Source organism: Triticum aestivum, chromosome 6B (genome assembly GCF_018294505.1).
Source record: "Triticum aestivum cultivar Chinese Spring chromosome 6B, IWGSC CS RefSeq v2.1, whole genome shotgun sequence".
NCBI lineage: Eukaryota > Viridiplantae > Streptophyta > Magnoliopsida > Poales > Poaceae > Triticum > Triticum aestivum.
In genome coordinates this window covers 729,813,753-729,825,314 of record NC_057810.1, presented here as the reverse complement: position 1 = coordinate 729,825,314, position 11,562 = coordinate 729,813,753, and the positions used below count along the sequence as shown (strand labels likewise).

Genomic DNA, 11,562 nt, shown 5'->3' with positions numbered 1-11,562 from the left:
CTCACGTGGGCCTCAGCCTCGAGTCTGCGCCCGGGCTCAAAAAGCCCAATAAATAAAGTCATGTTGATTTGTGCTTTCGCCCGTAATAAGCTAAAAAACTGGTGCGTGGCTGAGAATCAAACTTGCAACCTCATAGGTAAGGCTAACCTTGATAATCAACTGGCCTAGCTGACTTTTGTGCAAAAATACAAGTTCTGTTATGTTAGCATGCCTGAAGTTATTTCTAGCAGGACATTTTTTTCGATAAAGGGCGCTTTTATTATCTCAAAATGTAGCATCAAAGTGATACAAAGCATTAAGAGTATCACCCGGCCTCTGCATAACTAGGATGCACACAGCCAAACACCAGTAGTCTGATAAGTAGAAAGATAAAAGACCGACAATTCGGCAACAGTAGAGTCTATAGACCGACACTATGCCTATGTCGAAAGAGATGGTGGACCGAGCCGGAGATTATGCTGCCATCCATGTTGGGTAAAAACCTCCGTAGCCACCTGCTCCAACAGCGTACACACCGCCTTGAACAACGGTTGGTACTCCGCTCGTTGTAGCGTACACCACGTACGAAGCGAGTGCGTACAACGGAAAATAACCTGCAAAGGCAAAACAGTTTTGTCATTAAAAACAACATCATTTCTACATAGCCAAAGCGACCATAGTAAGGCATACGCTCCCACCCTTATTAGCGTTTTGTACCTATTTGAAATACCGTCCAGCCAATGACCAAAAATATTGGCAACACTTGTGGGTGGATACAAATTTGACGCTATTTGGATGGCTGACCACGTAGAACGCGCAAACTTACAGTGAAAAAAGAGGTGTTTAATTGTCTCGTCGTGAGTACAAAAACAACACTTCTTACTTCCCGACCAGTTGCGTCTTGCGAGGTTGTCTTTTGTTAGCACAACTCCCCTACGGAGATACCACATGAATATTTTGACTTTAAGTGGTACCTTCGCTTTCCAAATTATTTTGTTATTTCTCACCGGTACCTCAGAATGCGAGAGTGCACGATACATAGAGTCTACTGTGAAAGACCCCGATGTAGTAAGGTTCCAGCGAAACACATCACGACCTTGTGTCAGGATAATCGAATCCAGACGGGACAATAGATTATTCCATGACATAAGTCGGGTGCCAATCAAATCCCGCCTAAACGAAATATTTGGCGGGGATGAGCTGAGCACTTGCGCAATAGTATTATTCTTATCGCGTGCAATGTTGTATAGGGCTGGGTATTGTTCTCGGAGGCTAGCATTGCCTAGCCAGATGTCTTCCCAAAAACGAATCTCCGACCCGTCCTTTATCGCGAAAGACCCAAAGCGAAAGAGATGTTTCTTTGCCGCCATTAGGCCGGCCCAAAAGTGTGAGTCTCCAGTTTTCCAATATACCTGAGACACCGCCTTTTGGCCTATATACTTATTGCGCAGCATGGTTTGCCAAACACCATCCTCAGTAAGAAGTTTGAACAACCATTTACTAAGTAGGGCCTCATTCTTGACCTGCAGGTCATGAATACCGAGGCCGCCCTGGTCTTTCGGCCTACAAACCACACTCCATTTGGCCAGCCTATATTTTTTCTTTTCACCATCTCCTTGCCAAAAGAACCTGGACCTAAAATAATCCAGTCTTTGCAAGACCCCTTTTGGGAGCTGGAAGAATGAAAGCATATAGAGAACCATATTTGTGAGGACAGAGTTTATTAAAACCAGTCGTCCTCCAACCGAGAGCAACTTGCCTTTCCAGCTGCTCAAGCGTTTCTCTAGCCGCTCCTCTACATGCTTCCACTCCGCAATGGTGAGACGCCGATAGTGAATTGGTATTCCCAAATATTTGATTGGGAATTGTCCATGTGCACAACCAAAAAGGTCAGCATAATCGGCCGCTGCCTCAACGGCTTCTCCAAAGCAGAACAATTCACTTTTATGGAAGTTAATCTTAAGACCCGACATTTGCTCAAACGCTGACAGCAGAAGTTTCAGGTTTCTAGCCTTGTCTAGGTCATGTTCCATAAAGAGAACTGTGTCATCGGCATATTGCAGAACAGAGAGACCACCATCCACTAGATGTGGCACTACTCCTGTAATTTGCCCGTCCTGCTTGGCGCGCTCAATCAGAATAGCCAACATGTCAGCCACAATGTTAAATAACATTGGGGATATGGCATCACCCTGTCGTAGTCCTTTTTTTGTCTGAAAATAATGGCCGACATCATCATTGACTTTGATGGCCACACTACCTCCAGTTACAAAATTGTGGATCCACTTGCACCATTTATCGGAGAAGCCTTTCATCCTTAGGGCCTGTTGGAGGAAAGACCATTTGACCTTGTCATAGGCTTTTTCAAAGTCTATTTTGAATACTACTCCACTCATGTTTTTCCGGTGCATCTCATGGACGGTCTCATGCAGGATTACTACGCCATCGAGTATGTTCCTTCCTTGCATGAAAGCTGTTTGAGATGGCCGAACAACATGGTCAGCTACCGAGTTTAATCTATTCGTCGCCACTTTGGTGAAAATCTTGAAGCTGACATTAAGGAGGCATATGGGTCTGAACTGTTGAATCCGTTCGGCCTCCTTAATCTTCGGCAACAAGACAATCTCGCCAAAATTAAGTCTGAATAGGTCAAGTTGGTCGGCATGAAAACAATTGAACAACTCCAAAAGGTCGGACTTGATGATATCCCAGAAATTCTGATAGAATTCTGTGGGGAAGCCATCAGGGCCTGGAGCTTTGTTATGTTCCATTTGGAACACCGCAGCTCGTACCTCCTCTTCTGAGAATGGTGCCGTTAGGATATCGTTTTCATCTGCTGTGACATGTGGAATATCATCTATTCGGGTTTCATCAAGGGTGAAATTCCCTTCAGTCGGCGCTCCGAAAAGAGATTTGTAGTATTTGGTGATATACTTTTTGAGCTCCTCCTGACCTTCGATCCTCCCCTCATCTTGTTGGAGACTGTAAATACATTTCTTCCTATGCCGCCCATTGGCGATCAATTGGAAGTATCTTGTATTACTATCACCCATTAAAATGAAATCAGCTTTGGATCTCTGGTAGTATTTGATCTCCTCTTCTCGCAATAGACGGGCAACCATCTCATTAGATTGATTTTTCAATTCAATCTCTTGCTGAGACAATGTGCGCGTCTCTGCAATTTTGTCGAGGTCATCAATGATGGTACAGAGCCTTTGTTTTTCTTTTTTATATATTCCGTTGGTGTGTTTTGCCCATCCAGAGAGGTGTCGCCTCATGGCTCTTATTTTAAAGATCCATCGTTGAATAGGTGTACGACCAACAGCGGGCCTCTCCCAAACATTCTTGATCATGTCTACGAATCCGTCCCTATTCAGCCATCCCAATTCAAATTTGAAAGGGCGTCGGGTGGCTGGGTTTGTAGAGTTAGAATCCAGAATGATGGGTGCATGATCCGATAAGGCCTCGATACGCTCTAGGGCTCGCACGGTTACCAGAGGGAATTTTAGTTCCCATTCGGTATCCATTAGTACCCTATCGAGCTTCTCGTATGTCGGCACAGATCGGTTGTTCGCCCAAGTGAACTGACGCCCCGACATACTGGCCTCCCGAAGATCCAAACTGTCTATCACAGCATTGAATAGGAAAGGCCAATGAGTGTCGAAGCGGTCATTATTTTTCTCTTCCTGGTACCTCAGAATGTTAAAGTCCCCCCCAATAAGCATTGGGTACGGGTTATTCTTAGCCAGGTTAACCAATTCCCGAAGGAAAGCAGATTTATGCTCATCTTGGGCAGCCCCATAGACAGCGACAAGAGTCCATGTAAAGTTGTCAGCTCTATTCCGCAGGTGAAATTTTATATGAAATTCACCGATCGAAAAAGCCAACAAGTCCATGGTTGTTGTCATTATCCCAAGAAGGATTCCTCCAGATCTTCCATGAGCTGGTAGACTATGCCATGCGTAGTCGAAACCACCTGATAGGTGATCGAGGACATGTGGGCGAAAGTCGCACTTGCCAGCCTCAGAAATTGCCACAAAATCCAAACCGTGTTCCCGGACACAATCACTGACGTGTTTATGTTTAGCCAAGTCTGAGAGACCTCTGCTATTCCAAAACATGCCTCTCATGTGGAAACTTGTGTTTGTGTTGAACTCTTCGCCTTCTTGGGCGGTTTTTGTTTCTTTTTAGAGGAGTGCGATTTAGATTTCCGCGAAGACGCCATGAAGTCACAAAACATGGACCCAGGTCTTGCATCATCCAATCCAACCTCCGTAACCTCACCAACCAAGTGGGATATAAGCGGGCCATCATATTTGGCATCCGCTTCATCCTCCTCCTCGGTTTCGGGGTCAGGTATGGTGATTTTACATTTCGGAGAAACCTTTAAGCGGTCGATCTCCATATGTTTAAGCACCCGTACCGACAAATTAATTTCATTATCATTATTTCCCATAGATACACCGACTTTATTTAAACTGGTAGAAATATGGTTGTCGGACAAAGAGAGAGATGACTGAGCAGACGAGGTACCTGTCATGGGGTCCAAATTCCTCGAAGCCTGGAGACGCATTGCCTTCGCAAGAGAGTGCTCATCAGTCGAGGAAGAACCATCAACATTGAGGGAGTGACGGTTACTACGTCGCAGGGGTGTAGCCAACCCTCCGGACGTAGTCCCCGTCAAAGTCTTCGACGGAGTAGTTGATGTAGTCCTCTGCAAAGCAGGCGTCGTCCGAAGCGTCCCAAGGGTTGGTGAAGAGGGAGGCGTCGTGGCTCCCATCCGAACGCCCGCATCAGATGCCGAAGAAGATCCTCTAGCACGATCCGCCGCTGGGCCAAGTGGCACCATGGCAACGGCCGCACGAACTGGAGACTCCATCATTGGCGATGTCTTGGATTCCCGCACGCCAACCGAAGCAGGAAGTATCGCATGCGCTGCTGGGGTCAAGGTTGGCTGTAGCGGCGTCAAAGCCGGGGTAGCACCATGCACAGTACTGTGTGCGTTTGGTGTCGTGGCCAGATGCACGGCCGACTGTGCGTGCCCAGCAACACAGACAGAAATTGCCGCGGTTGGCTGCGCCGGTGGCCCGTGAACAACTGTTGTTGCCTTCACGTGAGCAGCCGAGTCGTTTCCAGCATCCGTTACATGCATAGTGGTGCACCTTGTGGACCCGCCCTTCTCCAACTCGTCTTGCATTGGTATGCATGCATCCATGGACTCCTGCACCACCGGTACGTGTATGTGTGTATCCATATTCTCTGGCATACTCACAACAGATGACTCAAGAGTAGCAGTATGCACTATTTGTTGTGTAGACTGTATGGGGACTGCAGCACTTACTTGAGACCCCGACGCCGAATTTTGATCAACAGCTTGGATGCATTTTGACCTCTTGTTAGCATCCCTATCAGGCATATCCTCATCTCGGTTAGCGCCGTCATCATGTCCATTATCATGGTTTTCCCAAATCCGGGGAATAAAATCAACGTCGGGAACAAAATCTTCCTCCTCCAGTACAAACCGAAATGCATACCCATTAAGCTTTATATAGACATCCGAGGAGACCGAGGCTTCATCAGAACCATCTTTTTTGGAGAAAATATCCAAAGAGTGGACCGCCACCTGGATGCGCACAATACCATGACGGCGCAAACAAACCAAGTCAACGTCTTGCGTGGCGCCAATGACTGATCCTACCGCCCACAAACCAAGAAAATGGCGGAGAGGTGGTGGGACACCGGTGACATGTACCCAAACAAGTTGCAAAGGGAGAATCGATGAAACCTCTTCAACTTTCCATTCACTAAAAGCAATCTTCACGTCTTGTGATTTGACATTATACTCAAAAGCTGACACGCGCTTCAAAACCTCCACGGACGGGAAACAAACTAAGAAAGCATTGTCTCCATGGGGTACGGCTTCCCACTTCCAAGATGCCTGAACCGATGCGATCTTGGCGATCTCTACCTCAACCACAGCAGCGGACAGAGACCCACCGGAGATCGTAACCAAAGCAGTCGGCAGGGTTGGAGGTGCAAGGTGCTCCTTGAATAGCAAGTCCGGCAACTGCAGGAACATAGCGTTAACTAAACCACATCCACCGAGCGACGCGGTAGGCCTCGGTTGCTTAAGCACATGGCACCGATGCAAAGGGTGCTTGTAATTGTCGCAAATATGACAGAAATGAATCGCCGTGCAGTCCTTGGAAAGATGATCATCTGAACGACATTTGAAACACCAAAGACCAGTTCGGTTTCCTTTCGGCCCACGTCCAGTGGCTTCAGCGGAGGGCACAACCATCGGAGCAGTGTCTCGAGCCTCAGGAACATGCTTGGTGGGGGCGGGCACCGTAGCAGGCGGCGGGAATATCGGTGGAGGTCGCGCAGCCGACTCTCTCTAGCAGGACATAGCCATGATGAAGCAGTTGGATCATGGTTCTTCTTTGGTAATGGTCATTCGTGCTTGCAAACAAAAGGAAGATCAACATGAGGCACCACAAAGCTAGCTAGGTGAAGAAAAATAATTAATCACCACGTGGAATACATGGAACATTATGCATGCATGCATGTTCAGGAAAAATCACATTAAAAAGAAAAATTATGTCCATGCCTGATTGTTTTGAGTCAATTTATAAACTAGGAACATGGAAAGAATATTTTTCTCCACCACACCACGGAAATATCTTGTTATATCTCCCATCTCCGTGGTGCTAGCAGAAGCATGATGTTTGGGTTGGCGGTGATGGCAGGAGCAGCAGAGCAGCGAGTACTGGGCCATTGTCTCGTGAGGACATGTACATGATCAGTGTGGTGCTTGGGTCGGCCTTACGTCTTCACGAAGATGAACTGGTGCTCTAGTCATTATTTTGTGTCCATCTTGTCTTGCTCACAATCTTTTTTTTTTTTTTTTTTTTGCGGGGATCTTGCTCACAATCACATGCCTCAGATGACGCATAGCAGCAGCAGTCCCCGGGGGCCCGACGCCGCCAGCCCTAGGTGTCTCCTCGGGCGGCCAGCATTCGTCGTAGTGGGCCCTCGGCGGCCAGCGGGAGGCGCAGCAGCAGCAGCCGGAGATATTTTCACCTCATACGGCTCCTCGGTCAATTCTTTCGAAGGGATCCTTTTCCTCGTTCGAGAGTCTCCGCCCTTCTTCCACTCCGCCCCGAAGACTAACTAAGACCAATTGACACCTATCCTGCCGATGGACACAATTTCCAATGCTTCGCCTCAAGTTTTGTTTTTCTCCTGCACCAGATCGATCCCATCTACAAATTGAATAGTGTTGGTGAGGTAGATACAAAATAATTGCTGCTATGTGAGAGAACTCAATCAGATCGTGCCCTGACTGCATGCCTTGGTTGGACTCTTGTGTTGATCGCCATCTTCAGTTTCGGTGAGACAACTAAAATTTTATGTGACAAGAACTCAGACATGCCATGTCCTATAAATTCGTACAGGGTGTCAAAACACAGGAATTTTATAAGATGTGTTTTTGGATGGTTCACAGGAAATGAACACAAGAATTTTAGAGGATTGAGGACAGAAAGTAGAGTAGAGAGAGGATTGCAACTACATCGGACTTCTCGAAAGAAAAAATAAATGAAAATGAGCTTTGAGCTCATGTTTAGATTCCTATGGAATGGAGGGTATAGGAATGGATCCCTTAGGAATTTGATGCACCCATTCCTATGATCCAAAGGCTTCCATAGGTAAAGTTCATATGGATTTGAATCCTATGAAATTCCTTCAATCCAAAGAGGGCCTAATGGTGAGGAAAAACGAACAAAAAAACATGACATTCATCTTGATTAGGTACGTAGCGGTGCTAAATCGATGGATACATGATCTAGTTAAGCAGGCTCCATCGGTAATCGCTGGCTGTGGTTGTCTTGTTTGGTGCTAGCTAGCTAGCCCCTTTGTTCATCGGAAATGTCTTTGGCCATATATGGGGCACACATTTTTAAAGATTCAAAAATCAAAATTGTAAGTTCCAGCAAATTCTGAAAAAATACATATGCATATGGGTGTATTGTAAAGGTTCATGATGAAATTCATTTCGTTCGAGTTATACAAGAAATCATGTATTTCTAGCACATCTACTATTCACTATATAAGTACAATACATGATTTTGTGTGTAGCTCACATCAAATTCTACTTCATCATGAAATTTCACACATATGTAGAGTGTCCATCTCTAAGTAAGTGTGTATATTTGATATTTCTACAGGTTGTTTTTCAAACTTAAATTTTGACCTTTTGAAAATTTTGGGTTCCATGCAGCTCGGGAGTCAAATTTTCTCACTCCCTTGTTCATATGCTTTTTATACTCGTTCCAGCCTTTGTCCAGTACAAGAGTGGTAGTCTCGCTAGATGTTTGGTTTCTATTTATTTTACACCGCGAGATGAATGAAACCACTCATGACCAGAAAAATCTAGGGATGTCCAACGACCTGTGCGCTAAATAAACTCATGGTTAGGTTTGTGTTGTACATTTGCTCTATGCCCGCCTGTGTTCTCTAGTATACATAGGTTATCAATTAGACATATCATCTCTTTCAGCCTTAATTGTGCTCTCATTCTCATAGTATATTCACTATGAGTGGCATCAATCAGCTCTTCTTCCCACAAATATGCATGACCACACGTTGCAGATAGATACATAAATAGATAGACATGTGCATTCCCGTTAATTCTGCGTGCGGTTTATGACTACGGAATGATACAACAATAGATAGTGCTAACTGGCCATAGGTTGTATTTCATGAAAGAAATCTCTAGGCCATGTTCATTTCGAAAAATGCCTTATGTCTTCCTTCAATCATGGGTTGATAAATACCTTGTTTTGTACTGATGTGCTATGTTCTCGAGGAAAAATGCACACACACACACACACACACACACACACACACACACACAGAGAGAGAGAGAGAGAGAGAGAGGAGAGAGAGAGAGAGAGAGAGAGAGAGAGAGAGAGAGAGAGAGAGAGAGAGAGAGAGAGAGAGATTATAAGTCCATTCAACTTCTAAAAAAAGAGACCTGAGCTCATATTTAGATTCCTACGGAATTACTGGAGTGCATAGCAATGAATTCCATAGGAATTTTGTGTATCCATTCATACAATCCAAACTACTTCGATAGGAACAATTTATACGGACTGGAATCCTACAAAATCCCTATGAAATTCCTTCAATCAAAAGAGGGCCTAATGGTGAGGAAAAATTCCTTCAATTCATCATAATTAGGAGGCACATATAATCTAGGGATTGCCTACCAAGTGTAAGTGTGTTGTGTTCGAATTAAACACATGGTTAGGTTTGTATTGTGTTGGTCGTATGTACACTTGCTGAACGCACTTGTGTTTTCTCTAGTAGACATAGGTTATCAATTAGACGGACCATCTCTTGCAGCCTCAATGGTCCTCCCAAAGTATATTCAGGCATCGATCAGCTCTTTTTCGCCACAAACATGCATGATCCCACGTTAGAGGTAGATACATATGCATTCCCATTAATAGTGCGCGCGCGCGCGTGTGCGTGTGCGTGTGCATGCGTGTGTGTGTGTGCGCGCGCGCGTGTGCGCGCGCGGAATCACCCAATGGATATTGCTAACAGAACATTCTATTTTATGAAGAATTCTCTAGGCCATGTTCATTTCGAAAATGGCTTATATTCTCCTTCAATCAAGCGTTAATATACCCCGGGTTGTGCTTATGCGTGCCCTCTATTTCTCTATGGAAAATGCAAGCCTCGATTGCATCACTAGTGTCATGAATTATCCAATATACATTGCTTGAGAAGGCTGAGCATATGTGCCTTCAAGATAAGGATGACTAATCTTCTTGGAGCACAAATCATCTTGGATCGAGTGTACTTGTTCCGTGCTAGATATAATAGGGAGCGGAGAAAAATTACACTCAATCCAAAGAAGGAGACATGGTGCGTCTAGCAGTGCAGTGGATTATGATATAGTTTAACATTTTTTACTTATTTTATTATTTATTGGTCAAATTTTTTTTTTGCTTTGATGGCTATTTTCCCACAATGGGCCAGTTATGATGTATGTCCAGTACAATATAGTTCAACAACCGCCAATTAAGTCCCATAGCATGATAAAGAGATTGGTTCATCCATCTGCATGCCATCTCTTTGGGGTCTTTAAAGTTCGAAGGTACCCAAATAATATGAAGGAAACGTGGTGACATTACTAGAACCGTTGTGCATGCTAAAATTAGCATACAAATCTAATCAAAAGAGGTTGGTCGGAATGACCGATGTCACTTCTGTGGTTTGAATGAAATAGTGGACCCTTTGCTATTTGGTTGTTCTCTAGCTAAACTATATATTATGTCATGGAATCCTTCATGCATTTGGATTTAGTAGGCCACCTGAGTGCATTGCCAACATGTTTGGAGGATGAATTTTCTCTATCCTAGTTGAACCGAGAAAGCTAGTCCTCTATGGAGGGACAACTATTTATTGGAAAATCTGGAGAAATGCACTTGTTTATGAAACAACAATTGACCATGCTTCATTCATTTTTCAGTTATGCAATCGTCCAACCTCTCTTGGTCTTTTGCAGAAGGAATACGCTCACACGTTCAAAGAAGTTTTTAGGAGTGTAGATGCCTGGAGTGATGGGTGTGAAAGCTTAGATAAAACATTAGTGATTGGCGCCGATGATGCGAACAAAGTTCACTGCTTTAATTTCAGTGTGAAGAAAAGAGTACTTTTGATCTACTAACAATGTTTAGAAGCCAAGCTTGTATCCTTTGTCATTGTAGTAAGTGTAGAATGAACTGTGCGGTTATTTTTTTTTCACCTTTTGTTTGCTGAACACTATATGAACATACTCTTTTTTAGGGGAGCCATCATGGTTATCTTTATTAAATCATAACCCGATCAGATTGTTCACATTGTGCTCAAATAAATTCAAAGGGTCCATCGACCTAATTACATGAAATCTTATTCTAAAAACTATACTTTGCTGGGACATGAGCGACGTAGTTAGCTTCTCTAATACAATGGAGAAACTTTGCTAAAGAAGCATTGTCGTGACATGTCTGATGCCATTGACGATGACACGCCCCCAATCGCAGCGGAACAAGATTAGAGGTGGGTTGCCAACAAGGACCTGTAATACACTCCTCCAACTGCCTCTGCATTTTAGCATGCTTTAATGCGGGCCTCTGTTCCTCGCCGAACATCCATTAAGACGAGGTCAATGTGGCTCACTAATGTGGTTGATTAAATCGGTGATTAGGTGTCAAGCTGCACCGATATGGATGCCATTGTAATATAATGTGGTTGCACCATGATACCCTCTCGGCAAAGGGGTGGTGTGTAGCCTCGCCGTGGGACATGATGCCTCCACCCATTTGCGAGATAACTGTAGGGCTGAGCGCACCAGATCGAGTAATCTCCTGAATGTAACTAGGGCTACAGTTTGCTTGATTCGATGTGTTCTATTCCAGTAAGCCTTCTATGGCAATATTTTTTGTTCCTTCTTGGAAAGCATCATTTTGCTTTCATGTGGTAAAGGTTGGCTGAAAACTATCAGTTTATTAAGCTCTGGACAAACAAAGA

At 44.5% G+C, this 11,562-nt stretch overlaps 1 protein-coding gene across 1 annotated transcript; it reads right to left on the bottom strand.

Annotated features, from left to right (window-relative positions):
* Positions 1-333: 333 nt before the first annotated feature.
* Positions 334-6,345, bottom strand: LOC123140139 (uncharacterized). Its single transcript, XM_044559876.1, has 2 exons — positions 4,513-6,345; positions 334-593 (listed from the first exon to the last, which is right to left on the bottom strand). The coding sequence occupies exons 1-2, from the start codon at positions 6,278-6,280 to the stop codon at positions 454-456; spliced, it is 1,908 nt and encodes a 635-aa protein (XP_044415811.1). The 5' UTR covers positions 6,281-6,345; the 3' UTR covers positions 334-453.
* Positions 6,346-11,562: the final 5,217 nt, after the last annotated feature.